The 23,660-nt window shown below is 44.2% G+C and overlaps 1 protein-coding gene across 3 annotated transcripts in view; it reads right to left on the bottom strand.

Moving 5' to 3' along the window:
- Nucleotides 1-23,660, bottom strand: part of FOXK1 (forkhead box K1) — a 73,015-nt gene that overhangs the window by 11,733 nt on the left and 37,622 nt on the right. Inside the window, exons 2-7 of one of the 3 annotated variants that reach the window (XM_077828022.1) lie at nt 21,193-21,390; nt 7,312-7,468; nt 6,125-6,271; nt 4,000-4,193; nt 2,237-2,403; nt 1,336-1,611 (exon numbers count right to left, since the gene is read on the bottom strand). In XM_077828022.1, the coding sequence (XP_077684148.1) occupies nt 1,336-1,611; nt 2,237-2,403; nt 4,000-4,193; nt 6,125-6,271; nt 7,312-7,468; nt 21,193-21,390 (1,139 nt within the window). Of the gene's footprint in view, nt 1-1,224; nt 1,612-2,236; nt 2,404-3,999; nt 4,194-6,124; nt 6,272-7,311; nt 7,469-21,192; nt 21,391-23,660 lie in introns of all 3 variants that reach the window. The other 2 variants (XM_077828021.1, XM_077828023.1) reach the window with 2 other exon arrangements.

Below are 23,660 nucleotides of genomic sequence, written 5' to 3' on the forward strand. Positions count from 1 at the left end.
AGGGGGGAGAAGAGGATCTAGCAATGGCAGAGGGTCAGAGAGACAGAAGCCTGCTCTACACTAAAAAGTTACATCTTTTTAGTAGTTACATCTCTCAGGAGTGTGAAAAATCCATACCCACAGTGACACAGTTAAGCTGACCTAACCCTCGGTGTACAGTGTGGTAGGTTGACAGAAGAATTCTTCTGACCTAGCTACCACCTCTCGGAGAGGTGGATTGCCTATGCCAACCTGAGAACCTCTCCTGTCGGCACAGGCAGCATCTACACTGAAGTGCTGAGGCTGTGCTACTGTACCACTACAAGTGTAGGCAAGCCCACAGATTGCTGCTGGGAAGCCTGGAGAACCACAGAGGGGATCTATTCAAAAACTTCAGGGAAGTTTGAAGGTGGTCAAAAGCAAGCCAACACCAAAGCAAATGCTGAGTGTCCCATATTACTATTGGGGAGGGTCTTTTGTCTTGCCCTGCCCTCCCCTCCTCATCCCAGCTTGTAAGCAAAAAAATCACTCTTCTGCACAAACACCCAACGAAACTCACTGTTCTTATTGTGCTTGTACATTAACTGTACATTTGTACAATAATATCATGCAATTATAAGAAGAGCTGCAGAAAAGGACATACTGCCCAAGTGAAAGCAGACAGAGAATGATCCTTTTATAGAACATTAGGTATTTTCAGGGTTTAGCTCACTAAGACCACTGAGGCCAGAGTTGGCCAGTTTAGAAAGATATAAAGTGATCCTTATAATAATTGGCTTTTGCAGAGTCTTCTAATCACAAACACTATATGCACTTCTACAAAACTCATTTCCAGAGGCTTACACCTTTCCTCCCTTGGAATATATTTTACATATCCACAGAAAAAGGACAGAGTCTCAATTACCATCAATGTCACCTTGAAACAAACAGCTTCAGCCTTCTCTGTGCTGGCTTTCAAAACAGAAAAGAATACCTTGGGATGATGGGAGTTTTGTTTTGGGATAGCAATGCCTTTTGGTAATTTTCTCAATTGATCAGAATGGGCCACAGTCCACAAGCATATTGTAGGTGGGCACCAGAACTAGAATAAATATTCACAGCCATATATTCAGCTTTGGTCACCAGTAAAATTCTAGCTAGATTTTTACTAACTAAAGGCCACACAGAGCTCAATTCTCCTGCTTACTACTAGGCAGACCTAGTGTGAAAGCTCTTACCCAATTTAAATTGTATCTTATGACTGACCTCTTTTGTCAAGGGCTAAACACCCAGGGTGTGAAATAGGTGTGCAGAAAAACCCTACAAGTCCAGACAAATCTTCCTTTGTCAAGTAGGGAGGGAAATGAAACAGACTACCTCGATGATCACCAGCCAAATCCAGCACTGTTCCTGCTGCTTCGTGAGCACCGCCGCCTGGGCCCGGATTTGTCAGTATGTATCCGTTAGCAGAGCTTGAGGAGGAGGTTACAACCCTGACCATTGTAACAGTGGGTGCTTGCTGCACTACATGGATTGCATGACCAGAAGGCTGCTGAGAAGTCACTATTGGCATGTAAGCTACCGGCTTTGCCACTAAAGTGGATGGCCGGGGAGGAACAGCCATGATCACCGGCTGGGCACTGACAGGTGATCCTGAAACGGAAGAGATACGCATGTTAGAACACTCATTTACTCAGACTCATTTACTGAGACATTTCTAATAATGCATAATGCTGAGCGGTGCAGTATTTGGAAAAGAATTCAAGTTATTCAGACAACAGTCAATCTTGTACTTCCTAATTTTTGAGCGGCTGGCTTTGCAATCTCAACAACATTCTGAGTATAGTTTTTGTATGCAGTGTGTGTACACACAGTGCAGGATTTTAAATGGGTTGCACAATCATGGGGTTCATACAGACCTATCACCACCCAGCAGTTTCACTTTCCCAGCATATGAGTGAAAAACTCCACCCCTGCTCAGTGCTTTTTAAATTATCAGGTCACATGGAACTCTGGGTGGAGACAGCAGCCCCAAAGAGCAACCGACCTAAATGGCTGAAGAGGAGAGAGGACAGATCCAAATCCCCATTCAGATTGACTCCCTCAACTCCCCATCCCATCACCATGAAACTGAAGCGAATAAGAAAGAGAGTCTAAAGCTATATACCCTTTCCCAGCCTCCAGTGGTTAAGTATGGAGAGATGAGGCTTTTATTTGAAATATATAACACCCTCCCACCACAATAACCACCATCTCCTGCAAAATAGGGGCTACATACCAGGCGCACTTTGTGAATATCGATACTCTGGAACAGAGGCTAACTTTGACGCAAAATCATGTTCATGTGGAATGGGTGAGCCCTCCCTGGACAGGCACTCTGGAGTCTGTAGGCCACTAGAGTGAGGAGACAGCAGGCCGGGATGAGTAGGAGAGGCAGGGGCACTCCTGAAACACAAACCAGTGCAAACAGAGTCAAAAGAATACATGCTGGCCAACAAAGCTGTAGCAGAGAACAAAAGGCGTCTCCAAAATCTACTGCCTCAGCAGAAGAGCTTCTATTCTTCCACAGCACTAAGAAACCATTCTTGTGCTGTTTCTACCGTCCTACTCCCTCCAATGAAGCCAATAGCATGGCATCTTTGCAGCAATGCCACTCTTAGTAGGGAGAAATCTGAATCTAAATGGGCTACTCAAATGGCTTTTTTTTTTAAATAGGTTTTAGTTGGTTGGCTTTGTTTTTCCAATCCTGTTTTTGACAGTCCCTTTGATTAGTACGTGCTACAATTTAAACAAAACATGAAACATTTAATGAGAGAGTTTTTCTATTCCTCTGTTAGATGGGGGATGACGCCAAGGCTCCTCTCCCACTATTCCTGTCCTGAGAGAGGCAAAAACACTGAAACTCCACTAAGTGCTGCCAATTCACAAAGTACACTGAAGAACTGTATTTTTTTGCTAATTTTAAGTAACAGGAATTGCAGGCTTTATTTGCAATTATAGCAGATACAAAGTTTTCATGCAAATGTGATCTTCAAGTTGTCAGTATTACAAAGGTCGGGAATTCCCAAAAGTACAAGCACCATTTAAGAGAGTCACTGTTCATAAACCCAAGGGAACAGCTGCAAGCACTCCATTTCCCCTCTGACCAGGGAAAGTAACCAGCCTTAAATGAGAACACTTTGACACTCTGGATTGAGTCATTAGAAAAGTCTAAAAGTACAAAGAACACTGAACTTCAAGCAGTTACCTCCGCAACATTCCCAAACCCAGCTAGCTAAAGTGACAAAGAGTTCTGAAGTCACTCCTAGAATCCCCCTTGTCAGTACATTAGACCAGCAGCCTAGCATAAATATTTTAGCAGAGAGGATTATGGATTTCTAATTCCTGGGTCTTTTAAGTTATTTCTAATACTATACTCACTGGGTGTGGTGTTTAGTTATAGAATCTCACTGAATAAATTAACTAGATATCATTGAACTGTGAGGGATCCTGACTTTATTTGCATTCATTTTAACAAAAAAAATCATCTATAAAACAGAACTGTATTCTCTATGGGACTCACATTTTCATTAACATTCAAACGAACAATATCCTTCTCTCATACACGCCCTATTGTGGATGTCACCTTTTTATTATTAATTTTCCCTTAGCTTCACACACATTTAGACAAAATTTGGTCCCTGTGAGAGCAAAGGGTAACACTGCACTAGCTAGGATCAATTAGTCCAAACAGCTAAGCTTCTCCTCCACACCCATACCATTGGCTGAGGCAGTTTCATTTAGTCCCATACTACATCCCTTCTACTCCATTGCTGACAATCATGTCAAATGATGTGATGTTATCTGAAAGAGACTAGCTTAAATACCACATGATTTCTCCTACGACCTAATCCACATGTGGACCCAACTCTTCAGAAATGAACGGCAGGGCTTTGCACAGTAAGCCACTTACTCCTGTGAGAATAAGTTCTGCATTACTATGAAATGACACCAAAACAGTTATAGAGATTTGGAACAAAATAAAAAGGGACCCGAACTTACCTGGAGGAGAGGGGTCCAAAAGGGGTTCGAAAACAAGACACCCCTCTCTGTCTCCGTTTTCGGAATGCCTGTTCGACTAGCTTGGCTTCTGAGGCAGGGTCGATTCGCCAAAAGGAGCCCTTTCCAGGCTCCTCCTGGGAGCGTGGAACTTTGATAAAGTAACGGTTCAAGGAAAGGTTGTGCCGAATGGAGTTCTGAAGGAAGCAGAGGAATGAGTTGATTACTATGCAATGTGGAAACACCAAAGACAGACAAACTAGGCTTCACAGACCAGAAAAGTAACATCCATCCCCTTCAGAATCTCTGCCACAAACAGTAACAAGCTACCCAGCTACCAAGACTCACAAGGGGAATGGAAGTGATAAGAAAAAAATATGGCTAAATAAGTTACAAATACAGATAGTTTCCATTAACTATGGAGAAAGATAGGTTTGCCTGGCACTGTACTGTTAGCTGCCCCTTCGAAACAACTCCTAGAACCAGTGAGGGCAGTAGCTCTTCCACTGCAAGATATGGAAGTAGGGGCTTTGGAAAAGCATAAACAAAAGAGATATGTATTGTAAAACATTTAGAACACACTTCAAAGACGGCTTTTTTGTCTTCAAGTGGAAAACTGCCAGGTTGGGCTGCACCGCCTACCAGCAAATTGATCACATGTGCGAACATGAACCACTAGAGGCCACCACACACCACAATAATCATAAAGCAGGCCAGTGATTTTTTTTTTTAGACTGACTAGATATTGGGAGGGACACATTAGCTGTCTGGCACGGACCTAGCACTGTAGGGTGCTGTAGATATTACCCATCTATATAAACAACAACTGAATTCCCAGGGAACAGTCCTATCACTGACTAGGTTTAGCACCGCTATGTTGCAGGACAGGCACAGTGAGCCCACAACTGCATAAAATCATTTCTAATTCCTCTTCCTCCCGGCCCCCATTTTTGTGCTTCTCTAGCAGCTTTCAAAGAGCAACAGATGTGCTTTACAGAGCCTTACAACACTGCTGGTAGGGAAGGAAGGGACATATAGAGACCACTTCACCCACCACTGAAATGCAGCCATCTCTGCAGTATAATGCAGCAGCTGGTTAACAATGCACAGCAACACTGTGGAGCAGGATAAGGTGGGAAGTGAAGAATTCTATAACCAATTGGTAGTGCAGAGGAAAACTGGGCAGGCAGAATGTACTTATTCTGATTATACTGCCAAGTGCGACCAGCCATGCTGCTCCAGCCAGCTGTACACAGTGGAATCAACAGCTGCCCGTGATTCTCCAGTGCACCAGTGTTGTGTGCCTGGAAGTGACAACACCCAGTTCAGAGACGTGGCACTGGGAAAGGGTGAGTGTGGCTGAAGCCTTGGCTACTGACACATTAAAAGCAACACTCAAGCAGCTGAATACCCAAGTCTGACACAGCATTGTCAGCTATGGACAAATTGTACAGAGAAGCTGGTGAGATTTCTCAATAGTATGCTAAATGCAGAGACGTGCAACACAAGGGGCCAGCTTGTGGTTTTCAGATCCTCAGCGGTCCATGATGGTATTTATACTAGAGCGACCATACTCTGGAAAAGGAAAGCAACAGTCGTGGAGGGCATGAGGGTTACTGTGATTAAAAGCAGGAAGAGAACAGAGTTGTAGACAGCCATGCTGAAGTGGAACAATCGCAAATGGAGAGGTCTGTTGAGCATCCTCTTCTAAATAACTGGACATCGTCAAGATTTTTCAGGGGTCAAGGAAAATTTGGAGAGAGAACAGGGGAGATGAGACTAATGAAGTGGCTGCTGGTAGCAAGGGCATGGAAGGAAATGAAAATGGGGATGACAGTCATGTCAAAGATGTCTCTAGAGATGCAGGCATGGTGAGTGACAAGAGTGGCAAGGATGGGCATTAGAAAACCAGAGGTCCCTGAGCCATGTGGATTGTTTCTGTAGAATAGCCTTTACAAACACTGCCCACAAACAAAAAGTTTAAGTGATGTTATTAAACTGATTATTCCCTAAATTGACTGGAACAGCTTCCCACTACCCCAGTGCCCTGATCCCTCACCAAATGTGTTTCTTTTTAGGATAAGCACTTTAATAGGAATTTCAAAATCTGTAGGTGTCAAGAACTCACCTGCCAGCCTTTGTCAGCAGTCCTGTAATATGGATAATGCTTGGTGATATGGGCGTAGATCCCACTTAGTGTTAATTGCCTGTCTTGGGCTGAAGATATGGCCTGCACAATTAACTGAGCATATGAATATGGTGGTTTGGACTCATCCTAAAAGAGAGGACACAACAGAGGAAGCTTAATTTCAGAATAAGGATTCTTATGCTGGAGTTTATGCACAAGCCAGATACTGGATGCCTTCTAGATATAGCAAAACTTTCTACCAAACAATATTTTCTGTTGGGAAAAAAAGTTCCAAAGGTTTGTTACGTTTTTAAAATTTTCCATCCATTCCTGCTTCTAGGTACTAGCACCAAGCATGACTTGGTCCTGCTCCACCGTCTCCAGGAGGGACCCCTCCCTTCTAGAAATTGAAGAAATGCACTAGCAAGGTTTATTTTATTTCCAGTTCCTCACATTGCTCCATCAGTGCATCTGCACCAAGAACAGCCACCCTGGCTTAGGGGAGAATTCAATCTTCATAGCTATCCAGTATCGTGCTCCCTTGCTAGATCCCAACTCTGGCATTACCAAGAGAGAACCTACATCTTCAGCTTGGGTATAAGGTCACTTCATCAAGACTGAATTCCTTCCTTATGACTTACTTTTTGTTTGTTATGTTTTTAAAGCTAATCCTCTCTACACTGCTCTCCTCACCTCTTGTCCCTGAACTGCAGGCCTGTGTATTCTGCCTGAGTTAAACAGCAAGCTCTTCAAGGCAGGGACCCTGTCTTTTTTCCCTCAGTGTATTTTACAAAGTGTTACGTACATCTGTGGAGCTGTTAATTGAAGAAGAAAAATAAGACTCCTTGGTTTTAATACTTTTCAAATATATAGCTTCTTCAGGGCACACCTGCATGTCAGGCTTCATGGTCCATCAGAAAAGAAAGATTCCTGTAACTTGACCTTTTAAGTGAATGCAGAAAATAAATTTGGGCAGCTAACCTAGCGGAGATATCCATGAGCCAGTGACTGACACAGAGGGGGACGACCCAGTGACCCTCAGGGGCGTTAAGTATCCCAATGGAAATACGTAACTCACAACACATATGTACAATGAATAAATTATCTTTAGACTTGTTTAACTACAGTATGCTGCCAGGCCTGAAAGCCTCCCAAAGCATTGCTGGGCAGATAATGTTTCTCTGAACCTTTGGGCTGTCCCCGCCAGATGCGTCTGCCTGCTGCTCTGATGCCGCTTTCGCTGCATACTCTGCTGCCAGCTGCAGGTCCGAGGTAATGTTCTGAACAAAGCGATATCCTGAGGATCCAGCACCACGTGGACTGGCCGGGCAGGAGTTGGGAACACTGGAGGGGGTAGAGATGAGAGAGAGACATCCATCTCCAGTTATTTATTAACTGCAACAAGCGTACATACAACTCCTACCATCCAAGGATCTCTAGGCAATTGGCAAACAATTAAGAATCTGCCTCTCTGAGAAGTAGGTAGGTAGGTACTGAACTTATTTCTCCACATGGGTTAACCCAAAACTTAGAGAGGTTGAATGACTGGTGATGAAATAAGTAAGTCCTGACTTGACTCCTAGAAGTTCTGACTTCCTGTCACCTGCTGTAGTCAGTAGACAACACACAATGTCAATGCATGAAGCAGGATCACCCCTCTGTGAAGCCAGCATGGGACTCCACTGAAAACCAAATATTGTATCAGAGTTTGGCTTTCTGGAGTAAATAAGTTATACAAGTAATTAAAAGCCTTACTCTTCTGTCATAAATCTGGCCAATACTATTCTCTAAGATATAGATGTTGATCGCTCAACTTCTCTACTTAAAAAGGCTACTTATACTTTTGCAATATCACACTTAAAACCATTGTGACAGATGCATGCACTGGGTGCAGCATCACTGGGCTTCAGAGGGCTGTTCAACAACACAAAGGTTAATGTTAAGTAGCTAAAACCACAGCTATCTCTAAGAGCCACCTATCTCCTTAACCTACCAGCATACAAACCCTACTGACAACCAGTGGGAGTTGCAGATACAGGTAGAGCGTCCTTCATATCAATTTTCAGGTTTCAGAGTAATAGCCGTGTTAGTCTGTATTCGCAAAAAGAAAAGGAGTACTTGTGGCACCTTAGAGACTAACCAATTTATTTGAGCATAAGCTTTCGTGAGCTACAGCTCACTTCATCGGATGCATACTGTGGAAAGTTTAGAAGATATTATATACACACAAAGCATGAAAAAAATACCTCCTCCCACCCCACTCTCCTGCTGGTAATAGCTTATCTAAAGTGATCACTCTCCTTACAATGTGTATGATAATCAAGTTGGGCCATTTCCAGAACAAATCCAGGACAAGAACAAGAATGTCGGGTGGGGGGGGGGGGAGACAAGGGGAAATAGGCTACCTTGTATAATGACTAAGCCACTCCCAGTCTCCATTCAAGCCCAAGTTAACTGCATCCAATTTGCAAATGAATTCCAATTCAGCAGTCTCCCACCGGAGTCTGGATCTGAAGTTCCCCTGTTGCAAAATAGCGACTTTCATGTCTGCAATCGCGTGACCAGAGACACAGAAGTGCTCTCCGACCGGTCCACGAATGCCATAATTCTTGACATCTGATTTGTGTCCATTTACTCTTCTACGTAGAGACTGTCCAGTTTGACCAATGCACATGGCAGAGGGGCACCGCCGGCACACGACGGCACGCATCACATTGGCGGACGTGCAGGTGAACGAGCCTCCGACAGTGCGGCCGATGCCATCAGGCCCCGCGATGGCGCCCCCCGAACAGACATGTGGGCACAGTTGGCAACGGGCCTTGTCGCAAGGACAGGCCCCCGGGCCAGTGGCCCTGCCGTGTGGTATGTGGTTGCTGGTGAGCACCCGCTTCAGGTTCGGGGGCTGTCCGCACACAAGGACTGGCCCACCCCCCAAGACCTGCGAGAGTGCTGGGCCATCCCCCAGGACAGGCCGCAGATCCCCAATAATGCACCGGAGGGGTTCCAGCCGGGGGCCGAAGGTGACGGCCAGCGGCGCCCTGCCATTCTCTCCGCTAGGCCTGCCCTGTAGTAGGCGATCCCCGGCAGATTGGTTAGGGGAAAGAAAAATAATTAAGAGTTCTAGGACTGCCACAAGATGGCACTTTAGGAACAGTTATGAAATAGGGAAAGCCACACCAAGACTGGTATAAAGCTACAAATAAACAACGAAGGTGGGTTTAATCTGCAGCACCACTCAGACAGACACACAAGTACATACGGCAGGATGAGAATTAATTAGCAAGACTAGTCAAGGGGGTGCGGGGGGGGGAGTCACACATCCTTGATTTGTGGGAACAAGACTGCTTGACAGGTGACATGGGGAGTCTGAAGAATCATTCATGTGTTGTCCCTTCTCTCCAGGGCTGAGCAGCACAGTGAAATGGACCACAGTCCAATCACAGGATTACCTACTTCTTTCCCATTAAAGTACAGTCACGATGAATGATAAGAAAGAGAAATGGTATTTAAATGTTTACATATGGAGATAGAAGAAATTTTTTTTATTGTAACTGCATTAGAGGAGGATGGGAAAAGATTTCTAGTCCCCTGCAGTGGGCTTAGGTAATGCTGTCACAAATGATTCTCTCAGCAAAATGGCCACCAGCAGCAGTAAGTTTAAGTGCCAATTATAAAAAACAATTTTCAAATGCAGTCTCAGTGTAAACTGAGAACTGCTGCTTCCTAAAAATGGCCGTGTTGCTAAGCTCAGCATCGGGATGGTTTATTTTAACAATGGATTACAGAAAGTTTCCTTGGGATAGGAAGACACAGAGAGAGAGAACAGGCTCACAGCATCTCAAAGTTTTCGACAGTATGAGATAACTCAAGGGTGATCTCTCCTGTCACATCCACTGTAAATCCTATGCTCAACAGGAACGTTACCATTCAGAAGTTCAGGCTGAAGCTTTTAGGAGCAAGGAGTTTTTGGTGGAGGACCCATGGTTATGAAACTCCCGACTCCGGAGACCAGGATGAGTTCTTGTCTCACCTCTGAGTGCAATTTAAGATGCAGCTCTTTGCTCATGCCTTCCCCCAATAAAGGAGGCTACCAAATGGCCCTTTAATAGCTTCTTCCTGGAATGACCCACTAAAAGAAGACTTCATTCAGGGAGACAAGAACACCATTCATTCCCAGGCAGTAGTGCTTCTTTTCACTGTTGCATTTGGTGACTAGATTGTGGCAATATGCAGACTAGAAAGAGATTAAGGATTAAGAGCTGTGCTGACGTTGCTAACCATTTGTGATCACACCATATCAGTATGCCACAAACAAAACTATTAAAAACCAAGTCGCAGAAGAAGTGGAGAGGCCAGAGCTCCTCCAATAAATCTGTGCACTTTAAAAAGGGTGCATCTTTTCTGTGCTTTTAATAAGACGTGGTGTAATTTCAAGGCTTGTACAGCGAATGCTCATGCCATTCAGACAGGTAACGAATTGATTCTTGAAGGTAAGCAGAGAAAACGTGGCTCCACCTGTTCAGGTTTGGGCTTCTACCAGATACATTTAAACTCATGACCATCTTTATAAAAGCCATCAAGAAACAAATTTGCAGCTTCCACGGCATTTTGATTCTTACAGAAATAATTTTTTTTAAAAGACTAGCAATACCTGGCCCCTGAATTCAGAGAGAATATCTTGTCATCTCAACATTATACTAAACTGGGCTGTGCTTTCAAACCCACTTCAGAATAAAAAGTTATTAACTCTGAGGAAACTAGCCAGCCCTACTGTGGATGTCATAGGAAATTATCCAGTACTCCAAATGAAATGGGGGTAACCTGGGGGGGGGGGGGTCATGGTGCTTGGAAACTTGGGAATAGTGACTTCCCGCAACCTGCCTCTACCACGATGGGAACCCTTTCCTCCGGACATAAACTTGCCACTTCTCAACAGCTCCTTTAGGCCAGGGAAGGACAGTCACATTCAGAGCTGTGGGTGGGAGAATCAGGAGAATGCAACTGAAGCTCAGAGCTGCTCTTTGCAGGAAGGCAAGGCCAGAGGCACCATCAGGTAAAGCAAGCTCTCAGCTTACTTTTGGGGAGTTCATGTAGTGATGATGGAGATGAAGGGGCTGAGAACCACTTTGAGAAAACAAGAAATTTACAACCAATGAAGGAGGCAGAACTCGCGTTGCAAAGAAGGTAGGAAGGAAAGAGGGGGAGGGGGAGAGAGAAGGTTTTGGGTATGTCTATGCAGCAAAACAGCACCAGCTGACCAGGCTGTGAGACTCTCTACTACTGCCCCCTCCCCCTTCCCCCACATAGACCTACCCAGCATGGGCACGTGTCCTAAGGGTTAAGTCAAAATGTAGAGTTCAGTATAGTTTAAAGCAAACACAATGCAGTGACTTGTCAATTTCCCAGAGTTCCTGGAATTCTCCTTGATATCCCCCAACAGCAACTGGCTAGGGGAAGTGTGCAGTTGCTCACACCCTTAAAAAAAAAAAAGTTTCAGAGATAAATAAAGGTTATTTCCCCAAACATATAGCTGTTCGTATTATAAGACTGATGCAAAAAAAAAAAAAAAAAAAAGAAAAAAACCACCACCAAAAAAACCCCCCAAAGCCATGTGGTCTAGGATAATATTGTGCAGGATATAAATATTTTGTTAAGCAAATACTACAAAAGACACTGGATCTATTTTAATACTACCGTAATTTTTACTGATAAAACTATAGATAATAGAACTTGGCACAATTTAATCTGTCTCAGTCCTACATTAGGCCATTGCTACTGAAGATAATTTGGAATACACCTCTTGGGTAGCAGAATAAATTTTGTAACTTTCATTTCAAACCACTTCAGAAATTGATATGCGAGCCACAGACATGCATCATTCAAAAATACCAGTGAAATGCAGAATTTCTAACAATTTAGGAAAGGAAGTAAATGGTATATCCAATTGAAACTGCATGGAAGATTTAAGTATATCAGTTACGTAGACCCAAGCTGAAATTTGGCCAGGATACCAGGTGTTAATGCCCCCACTCTTACACAAACCACAAGTGACCCTTTAATAACCGTAAGTTCTCAGGATCTCAGTTTTACATCATTATCACAGACCATACCTCCAGTAACTTAGTTTCCTTTATACCAGGTTGAGACACTGTAGAATTGTCAGACCACCACCTACTGAATCACGAACCCCACTTCCTTGCACCAGATCTTCTATTCAAGTTCTACTAAGCCCAATCTTACTTTACTTGTAAGATCAGATGAGATGACATCCTGATGTGGTGTGAGCGTAGGTCACACTAATCCCTGTAATGGCCAGAATACCTTTTAAGTGTAGGACTCATTTCAGGCTGCAGTGAGTGTAAAATCTCAAAGTCAACATTTTTACTTCCCTGGGATTCACTAGTAGCATTATTTAAATCATGTCTATAGAAGCCTACGCATTTAAGATTTCTAGCATCCAATAAAATAAAACTTATCAGCTGTTCTACAATATGCATTTCTATATACTTTTCATCCATGGATACTAAAGTGCTGAGCAAATTTTATATCTGTCATATATAAATAATACATAAATGTGCTTGGCACTTTAATATCTATGGATGGAAAGTCTATATCTAAATTAAGCATCACAACCCCCCCCTTAAATATTAGCCCCATTTTACAGTTAGGGAAACTGAAGCACGGAAAAGATACGTTTATTGGAAAGCTGGGAATAGAACGCATTCCTGACTCCCAATGCCATATATTTCCCAAAAGTATGGGCAGTTTATTTAGCCATTGTCGTCTAGCCAAGCGATGGTATCTTCAGAGGCGAGATGCAGTTCTTCTAAGCCACTGCTGAACCTAGTCAGCAGGCATTCATCGACAACGTGCGTCATCATCTGCGTTGCACCAAAGCTGCACAAAGGGCTGTCACAAAGGCCCTAGCGATACTGGTTGGCTGCACAGAGACCTTGCCCAGTCCGGAACCTGTTCAACAGGGACCAGTGACGACGGGGCAAGTCAAAACCAGGCGGGCAAATTGTGGGGTCGGTGACGAGGGACTAGTTGGGGATTATAATAGATATCCATTCCTCTCGCCAGAGTGTTTCCGCCCTAATGTCCTGGCATGGCGGATGAGACCATAATGGGCAACGTGACCGCAAATGTGCAGCTGGTGGTTTAAAAAGGTCATTGTGCAGCGGCAGGCTTGAGTTGGCACATACTTTCTCCAGTAACTTGCCAGTGGCAACCTCTCGTCTGATATGAGGAGGAGCAATATTGCTCAGAACTGGAAGCCATGGGAGTGGAGTTGGATGCAGGGTACCGGAGATGACATGCATGGTGGCATGTAACTGCGTATCCACCAGTTTGGTGTGTGACGATCGACTCCAAACTGGTGCGCAGTACTCCGCCACCGAATACGAGATGGCAAGAGCTGACGTCCACAAAGTTGGAGCAAGAGCACCCCATGACGAACCTGCCAGTTTGCTAAGAAGATTGTTGCACATCTAACTTTAGCTGCTGTCTTCTTCAGGTGGACATGGTAACAGCATGCGGTCTAAGGTCACACCTAGATAGATCGGTTCTGCTTCATCTGCTGACCATTCGGATAAACATTTAGTTCTCAGGCTGCACTGGCGTGAAGAAGATGGAACAAACTGGAGACTGTTTTTATGATGCTTGGCTGGAAGCGCTAAGTCTTACAGTAGTCAGCTAACTTTATCATGTCCCGGTTTAAGGGGGTATCAAACTTGTGAAACATCTGGGCTTGGGTACTGCAACAGATGTCTGCGTAAATGAACTTTCATGACTCCATTGTTGGCAGGTCATCGATGTAAAGGTTGAACAGGGTTGGAGACAGCACAGAGCCCTGGGATAACCCATTGCTTTGTCATCTCCAAGCACCTGTCTTCTCCCCCATATGGACTCTGAACTGCCTATCGCAGAGGAACAGTTCAGCAATGCCTGTGACCCAAGTTACGGGCAATGAGAGAACATAACAAAGGCATGCTGGTGCTTAATGCCATTCCTTTCTATGGAGAAAGCTTCTGAAGCTTGAGCCCTCCAACTATTTGAGTCAGGTACTCAATGGATAAAGCACTTGTTTGTCTTCCCTGGGAGCAAAGCAAAATATCATCTTGGGCTCCTAAATGACTGTTTGCTAGACTTGGCACCTGCACTGCTAAGGGAGAGGGGAAAAACTAGTTGAAATAAGGTGAACCAAACATGAACATATACATGTTTGCAGTGTTTGTGAAAGGAACCTGACAGACATTTCAGAGAATGAAATCCACAGAGCAGATACAGCAAAGACAGCAATGGAGCAATCTTCTCCCATGCTATGCTGGCAATCTGCCTTGCTCCTGTCTCTCTCTAAAAGTATGTCTACACTTAAAACACTAAAAGAAAAGGAGTACTTGTGGCACCTTAGAGACTAACCAATTTATTTGAGCATAAGCTTTCGTGAGCTACAGCTCACTTCATCGGATGCATACTGTGGAAGTATGCAGTATGCATCCGATGAAGTGAGCTGTAGCTCACGAAAGCTTATGCTCAAATAAATTGGTTAGTCTCCAAGGTGCCACTTAAAACACTATAGCAGCACAGCTGCGCTACTGCAGCACTTCAGTGTAGACTACCTATGTAAATAGGAGGGGCTCTCCCATCTGTGCAGGTACTCCACCTCCCAGAGAGGCAGTAGCTAGGTCGATGGAAAAATTCTTCGAGCAACCTAGCACTGTCTACACCAGAGGTTAGGTCGGTATAGCAACGTCTCTCAGGCGTGTGGACTTCTCATACCCTGAGAGACGTAGCTATACTTATGTAAGTTTCTAGTGTAGACCTGCCCTAAGTCTATGTCTACGCTGCAGCTGGGCTGTGACTTGCAACTTGTGTAGACATATCCACACAAGCTTTAATTTAGCTAGCTTGTGAAAAACAGCAGTGAGGACAAGATGGAGTTGGCTGCACAAGTGAATACGTATAGGGAGGAGGAGGTGGGCTGCCGAAGCCTGCACCGCCACATCCTCACAACCATTTTTCACAAGCTAGCTAGACTAAAGTTAGAGTGGATATGTCTACACAAGCTGCGAATCACAGCCCAGTTGCAGAGTACACATAGCCTAAGAGAGGCAGTTCATGTCCATTCAGTACAAATGGAGAATTCTCATTTAAGGCCAACTGCCAAGCTTTCCCTTTCTCCTTCTCCCCAAAACAGATATGGCAACTTGTTTTCTTTGGATATGCAACTTCATTTTCTGCAATTAAAAATCACAGACACTATAATGTTCCATTCTGTGAGCCTCCATGAGAGGCACCAAACGATGTAGGAACCTTTTCACAAGAGATAAGCAAGCACTGGGTCAAAGTACAGTACTTTGGCTTGCAAAATAACTGAGAACCAACAGTTTCCATGCTACACCAGTCAGATATAAGGGGCAAGGAATCCTCCATCAACTTCTCCCTCCCGAGCCTCACACAGCCTAACCCTGAAACTATAACTCAAAGAAAGACAGGTCCTTGCATGCTGCATATTTTAGACAAGCTTCAGAAATGTAATCATAAATGGTGAGGCTGCCAAACCAAACTGGATTTTGAAGCGAGGGACGTGTCTCGGAACAGGTCTGCCTGGTTAAATATCGAAGAAAAACAAATCAAAACAAGCCACAACCAGGGAAAGTTAAACTACCCACAAAGACTCAATCTCTTAGTACGTCCCCTGCTCCAGTGGCTCCCCTTCTAAAAGGAAGTGAGATCACTCTGCCCTTGGAATTAATGAAGTCTTTATTCCAGCGCTGATCAGGAGAGACAGAAGGAAGAGGAAGTGCCTGTGTTGCTAGTGACACCTCTGCATCTTCTTCTCTCGCACATGGCCTCCATCTGAAACAAACCATGCACAAGAATTCCCAAGCCTGGTGAACCTTGCCAATATGATTTGTGCGTGTCTGGTTATTTGGCTTGCAGCTTGAACACCTGCTATTTTTAATCATCCCTCCTACAATTCTGGGGAATCACCAAGTCACCATGCTGAATATTCTGTTCCCACAGAATACTGAATAACCAAGACAACACAGGAAGTCCACAAAATATCCATCTCAGAGTACTTCACTGACTGCAAACTGTTAACAGTGCTGGAGCAATGGAAAACTCACAGGAGATTCTGGAATATGTGGTATATGAATAGGTATAATGACTAGAACAGGATGAATAACTGGACAATTGAACTTGATGTTACCTTAGCTTTCCCCACCATGCACTTACAGGAATAAAACTTTAATTTGGATTAAATCCCAAGTGATCTGAAATAGATCAATTGTAGGGCTGATCTATATTCTGTCCAAGGCAACCAGGCTCTTACTAAGCTGAGTTGGAAGAAAGGTACATCAAGCACTTTTCATACATGTAATACAACATTGCACATAATACTACTTGCATTCCTACAGCACTTCACGTTTGAACCACCATACACAATTTAATCTACAAAACACTTTTAGGAGGTAGCCATTACCCACATTTCACACATGGGGAAAAAAACTGAGGCGGAGATTTAAGTGATTTGTCCAAGGCCACAAAGCAAGTCAGTGGCTGGGCCAAGATTAGAACTTAGTTCCTGAGTTCTACCCTCATCTTCATTCCATTACTAGAGCACACTGTCTCCCAACAGCACCAATCATTAACATTGCATTGTGAAAATATAAAAACGAGACTAGAATAAAAGCATCTGTACTGCCCATAATACTTTAGTATTTGCACAGTACACTTCATAATATGCAAGTCTCTGAAGATCTAGAATTTCAATTCATTCACGTTCCCCACTTTACTAGCCACATCCAATATTATTAAAAATGAATACATTTTTAAAATCCTATCTTTCATTATTTATGCCTGGTGTGGCCAAACTTACTGATCCTCTGAGCCACATTCGACAATCTTCAGAAGTTCGAGAGCTGGGGCAAGCCTGTCAGGGCTTGGGGCTTCAGCCCTGCAGGAGGTGCTTGCCGAGACTCGGAGCTTCAGCCTTGCAGGGTGGCGGGTCTCAGAGCTTCAGCCCCACAGAAGGTGCCTGCCAGGGTTCGAGGCTTCAGCCCTGCTCCTGCTGAAGCCCTGAGCCCTGGCAGGTGCCTTCCACAGGGCAGAAGCCCTGAGCTCCCTTCACCAGTAGGCGGAAAATGGGGAGGTGTGGGGGGCAGTGTTCCCTCTAATTTTTCCAACGCATGTGCAGAATGAATTTTGTTATGTGAACCAATATGGAGGTAATGTGACATCACTCCATATTGGTGCACATACAAAATTCATGTGGCGGGGGTGGGGCCTAGGGGTTCAGAGTGTGGGCTCTGTGGTGGGGCTGGCGATGAGGGACTGAGGGCTAGGGGTGCAGGCTGTCCCAGGGCTCTGACAGAGAGAGAGGACTCCCCCCAGCAGCACCTGGGCTGGGGGGACGAGGTGCTTCTCCCCGTCACGGGGAAGCTCTGGGGCTAGGGCTGCGGGATAGGTGTCTCTTCCCCATCCACGGCAGATCCAGGCCTTGACTGGGGCCAAGGTAGGGGTGCCTCTTGCCAGTCTGCGGCAGGTTCGGGCCTGGGCTGGGGCAGCGGCACCTCTCCCCATGGCGGCAGGTCCGATGCTAGGGGAGAGGCATCTCTCCCCACCGCAGCACTGAGCGCCTGCGTGGCACATAATAGGCTGCTGTGTGGGCGGGCAGCTTAGAGGAAACTTAGAGGGGGGGCTCCGGGAGCTGCACTTTAACTGTAGAAGAGCCACATGCAGCTCATGGGCCGCTGTTTGGCCACCCCTGACTTATACCATTAACTCACTCAATTTGGACAATGAGAACAGACTATTCTGTTTTCCTTCCTGCTGGCAGTCATCTTACAGTTACATTTTTGGGTCCTCAGGCAACAACACAGCATATCCTTGTCTACACACAAACTTGCCACATGGTATCGACAATCATATTCTGGTATAAAGCGTGGCTTTTTTTTGGTTTAGCTTAAGATGATTGGGACCAGGTTTAAGTTAAACTTAAATAAGCCGCTCTTCTATCAAAATAAGTGTGCATACAGGGTTTTTCACTAGTTTAACAAATACTGGTTTAAATTTACAGCTCCACACCAGACCTCAGCTCTAAGGCTTGTCTACACTACTAAGACAATCCAGTCTGAAGATCTGGTTACATGACCCTGAAAATGTGTTCACGGTGGATGAGAGTAATCTATGACATAACCAGGTCTTCTAATTCAGTCGGATTTTGCAGTATACTCAAGGAATTCAAGGGTTACAATAAGGTGTGTGGTATTACAAGATGAGGTCTGTAATGGAGCACCAGAGCTTGAAAGCCCTGCATCAAAGGTAGTCCCATAACTCCTGAGTTTATTGTGTATTTCACAAACTGAATTTAGCCTAAAAGCACATGGTCTCATCCACAGAGAAGTTATTCAGTGCCCTGAATCAACAGAAAAGGATTTTTTCTGCCTGACTCTGAGTGCCATGCTCTTATGGACAGGCTGTTTTATCAGCTTCCTATTGACAGAGACCTATCTGGGTTTCTTTTCTATCTTGGCACCAGCAAGGCAGAGCACAGCAGTGATTTTTAAAGGGATTCTGAACTCAAACAGGAGGAAATAGCACCAGGGTCGGTCTCTCAGACTCTCATGGAGTCTGCTGCCAGGCAATACATTTTCCCTTGCAGCCATACGACTTCAAAACAGGATTCAACCACATTAGAGAGGGTAGCTCCTGGAGACAAAGTACCCCTGACTCAGCAAAGAGTGGAATCATTTCCTCCTAGAAGCGAAAAGGAGGTCTCACGCTGCAGAGCTGCTGAGATTGGCAGATTTGATTTTGTTTAAATAACGCTCATTCCCTCTCTAGGTGGTGCACTTCTCGGAGAGAAAATAAATAGGCTGGAAAAAAAATCAGAGGCCTGTAACAGAGAACCTGCAGAGAAGCAAGCTAAAATGTAAACAAAGGCAGCGAGAGACAGCAATGAGGTCAGGAGGGCAGGGCGGGGATTGTTTGTTTTGAGCAGTGCCTGTGTGTTTATTCCTACTGGTACAGTACCACAAACCCACACAGAAAGTGTGGGAAGAATGGAGGGGGAGGGGCAGGGGCCACTTTCCAAAAAGGAAACAAACCCGACCTAGGATCTACCAACTACAACGATTTTCCATAGACCAATCAGAAAAGGGCAAGCCAAACTCACACCAAATTTGGAAAGTTAATACTGGAAAGGGAGGAGGGAGGGAGGGGAGCTGAGCTAATGAAAACCTCCTCCCAACACACGGAGCGAATAAACAGTGCGGGATGAGGGGTGGGCTCAAGCTCTGAGTTCTCTCCAGGCCTCAAAAATATATTCTTCGAAAGGGGACAAAGGCGTTGCTGCAGCTAACAACCCAACACAGGGAGACAGAGGCCTGGGAGAAGGCCACACTGAGATTCGCATTCTGGAGATCCAGTTTATCTGCTCAGCGAAGAACATTCACTCTCTCAAGGAAAAAAACGCAGATCTCATTCACTTCCTGAAACACAAAAGACAGGATATGAGGGTGGAGAGAAGGAGGGGGTGAGGAGTAGAACAGGGATGTTTACAAACATGTCAGCTCCTCCCCAACAAGAGGAACACAAAATGAAAGGCATTTGGGCAAGCAAAACCTCAGAAGTCTTTTGAGGTTTTTGAAGACACTGCTGCATTTGCTTCTGCTAAGGCAAACGGATGCAAACATCAATCATCTTTGGTGAATCATCTCTGCTAGGGGCCGAGCAAAATTCAGCACTACTATTTTCACTCTCTCCCTACGCCAAAATAATAATAATAATAATAAATAATAATAATAATAATAAAATCTAGTGGAGTCATGTATCAGTTGCAGACATATACCAGAGTCAAAGGTGCACCCTCTGTTAGGAATGTAAGCCACACTGCGTTGCCTGACACACAAAATGACAATGGAAAACTAAGTACCATATGTTGGCAACAAAATTACCCTCCTCCAACTCCCTGCTGCAACTAGCTTCATTTAAAAGAGGCTGAATATAAACTAAAAATGCTGCCTGAACAGAGGATTCAAATCACACCCACCACCAGCTATTGAGTATTTATACTAAATAGCAATGCAACTTAGCAAAGAGGAAAAAGCTTACTCAAACAAGCAATACGTTTCCAATCCCAGGCAAAGCCAAACACTGCCTTCATGACATCCAAGTCATTCAAGTTTTAATATACTAACTGCGTTAGCACTGACAAGTAGGAGATCCATTGTGCATTACCACATTTTACAAATCGGTGAATAAGAAGAAAGAAGCCAAGGCTATTACATCAAACATACTTTGGTTGTTTTGACAACTATAGTATCTTCTATTGTACCCGTAAATGTATTGTACTATACTTTGGGCAAGTAAAGAAGCTTAGCATTACGAGATCTCACTTTGGCTCTTCGCTATCAACTCCTGGCTGAGAAGCAAGAAAATAATTATTTGATATTCTGATTAGCAAAGCTTCTGAACCTTTATTAATAATCTACGTAATAGAAAATATACATTTATTAACTCTCAAATCTCTGAAGTCTATCAGTGGGCCAAGTGTCTGACCAATATCGTTCCCTACCCTTACTGACCGGCTACCTTTACCCTAGCTTGAGGGAACCCATTGGCTTCAGTTTAAAAAAAAAAAATCTAAAAATATAACTTATGGAAATGGAAAGAAAATGTATAACAAATAATGCAACATAGCAGGCAAACACATTTATGCACATCTAGGGAGCACTCAGTGGAACAGATCATCCCTAGACCATCAAAGAGGTTTCACTTTATGTCCTTTTCTCATTCTTTAATTTTAGTTCTATGCATTTATTATACTAATGATTTGAGATCTTAAATCTCTGTCCCTCACCCCCAGGACTTTTCAATTAATCTTTAAATGGCTTCCATGATCTGGAATATCACACAGTCAAGTTATTTTTAATGGGGCATTTCATTGTATTGGGTAACCAATGCTAGGTTGGTGCTTGGAGAATGTGGATGGAATCTCTGGCAATGACATGGAGGGAAGACCAGCACCTTCTCTGCATTCCATATCACAGGCACCTTACCTGATAGTGCCAGTGGGGGAGGGCAGGGGGCTGACCAAGCTCCGGAGATCCGGCTCCGGAATGTGTATCTTCAGAGGTGATATCTGAGGATAAAGCGGCCGAAGGGGAGGTGATGAAGCTTCCTCCTTCACTTCCTCTTTATGGTATAAAGATGTGAATTGGATCTTTATGACTGTGCTAGGGAATCGGAAAGTACACCTGCAAAAGGGAGGGGGAGGGGTGGAGAGAGAGAGAGAGAGAGAGAGGATCAACGTACTGAGCATAAACCAACTGGATGGAACATGCAAGTCCATGCAGAGAGGTACTCATTAATCTGTGTAGCACTAATGAATTAATACAGTAAGAGTTTAGACCTCTCTACAGCACTTTTCCTCCCAGAATCCTAAACCACACTTTTAACATTCATGAAGCCTACAGCACCCTGTGAGGATAAGTATTATTATGCCCATTTTATACATACATTAACTGAGGTTTTGAAAAGTTAAGTGACTTTGCCTTAGGCCAAGCAGTGAATCAATACGAACGGCCATCCTGGGTCAGACCAAAGGTCCACCTAGGCCAGCATCCTGTCTTCCAACAGTGGCCAATGCCAGGTGCCCCAGAGAGAATGAACAGAACAGGTAATCATCAAGTGATCCATCCCCTGTCACCCATTCCCAGTTTCTGGCAAACAAAGGCTAGGGGCACCATCCCTGCCCACCCTGGCTAATAGCCATTGATGGACCGATCCTCCATGTTATTATCTAGTTCTTTTTTGAACCCTGTTATAGTCTTGCCCTTCACAACATCCTCTGGCAAAGGTTCCACAGGTTGAATGTGCATTGTGGGAAGAAATGCCTTTTTTTTTTTTTAAAGACCTGCTGCCTACTAATTTCATTTGGTGGCCCCTAGTTCTTGTGTTACAGGAAGTAGTAAATAACACCTCCTTATTTACTTTGTTGGGTGTAGTTTCTTAGAATAACAATTTTCATCGGATTACCAATAGGGATGTAAAACATTAACCAGTAAGCATGAGTCTTACTGGTTAACCTGCCTGAACTATTAACCCCCAGCCTCGGCCAGCCCTGCGCCGCCCAGCCTCGCCTGGATTGGCCCCAGCCGCGCCGGTGGGATTGGCCCAGCCGCTTAATCAGTTAACTGTTTAAAAAATATTTTTTTTAATTATTTAAACTGTTAACTTTTTAAATGGTATTCACATCCCTAGTTACCAAAAATACCTAATCACGATCAATACAAAATAGAAGAGCCATAAGGACCAAAGACTGAGCAATAAGCATTTAAAGCCTTTACAGTGTAATCTGGACAACTGTTATATGCAGCATGAAAATTACAGAAAGTCAGTAACATCTCTCTGTTCATACCACAGCACGTTAGGCAAAATTTACCCAATAAACCGCATGAGGCAGTGTTAATGGGTTATCACTGATCAAACTGGTTTCTGATCAATAACAGAAGATCTTATTTAGTGACAGATACTAACCCATACAGTCCAAAGGGAAGTGACTAATGCAGCCAGAACAGCACTCAGAAAGCCACCAAGACCTTGGTAGCAATCTTTCATTTTATCTAGCACACATTTTTGTCACAAACCTCAGTACAGCCTTAGAGAAGCATTGGGAATTCCGTGGGAAGTAAAATTTCTGGCATCTTCCATGTTTAAATGGAACTTTTTAATTTAGTGTTTTCAGGCTGTAAAAGTTAGTGAGATGCACATTTCACTTTACCGCACTTATAATTAGGCAATAATGTATAATCAGTACAAGCAGTCCATAGAGCACTGCATGACCATTTTTGCTTGTACCAGCATCAGGGAGGCAGGAGAGAAAGACAGGGTAGCAGGCTTCAGAGTGGAAAAAGTCAGCAGAATATAATTATGCGGAGGTCTTGTCTACAGTGAGAAAATGAGAGAATCTCCCATAATTTCTCTACCAGCGGTTTGGTGCAGCTTCACATGTGCTAGCAATGCCAGGAACATGAGAGTAGATTGGGCACCAGCATTGTAACGTTGGTGTTATTAAACCCTGCAGAATTAGAGGATATGGTGGTAAGAACACTTGTGAGTGATTTACACTAGTGTTTCTACTATTGCTAGTGCTGATGGCAGGAGAACAATTTGCTACTAGACACAAGATGGAAGATTTATCTCAGTTTCTTAATGAAGACACAGCTCACTTCTCCCCAGGGTGCTTTTAAGGAATCAGCAATGAGTAGTGCAGAGTTAGCTTTCAGAGATGTGAAGCTCCTGCTCCTCCCCATTTCATCTCCCAAGTGAGCTTGCTCAGTATTCAGGAGCTTGGAAGCACAATGGCTCTGCTGAACATGGCAGGAGCTTGTGTTGTATCGAATTCACTTCAGAGGCCCTGCCACCTGCACTCAATGCATTAAATAGAAAATTAGCCCCTGCAATACAACTCAGCCATGTTTATTTAACCTTTCAAGACATGCTCCCCTGCAGTTTTGCTGAGAGA

The sequence above is a fragment of the Eretmochelys imbricata genome, chromosome 10 (genome assembly GCF_965152235.1).
Source record: "Eretmochelys imbricata isolate rEreImb1 chromosome 10, rEreImb1.hap1, whole genome shotgun sequence".
Classification (NCBI taxonomy): domain Eukaryota; kingdom Metazoa; phylum Chordata; order Testudines; family Cheloniidae; genus Eretmochelys; species Eretmochelys imbricata.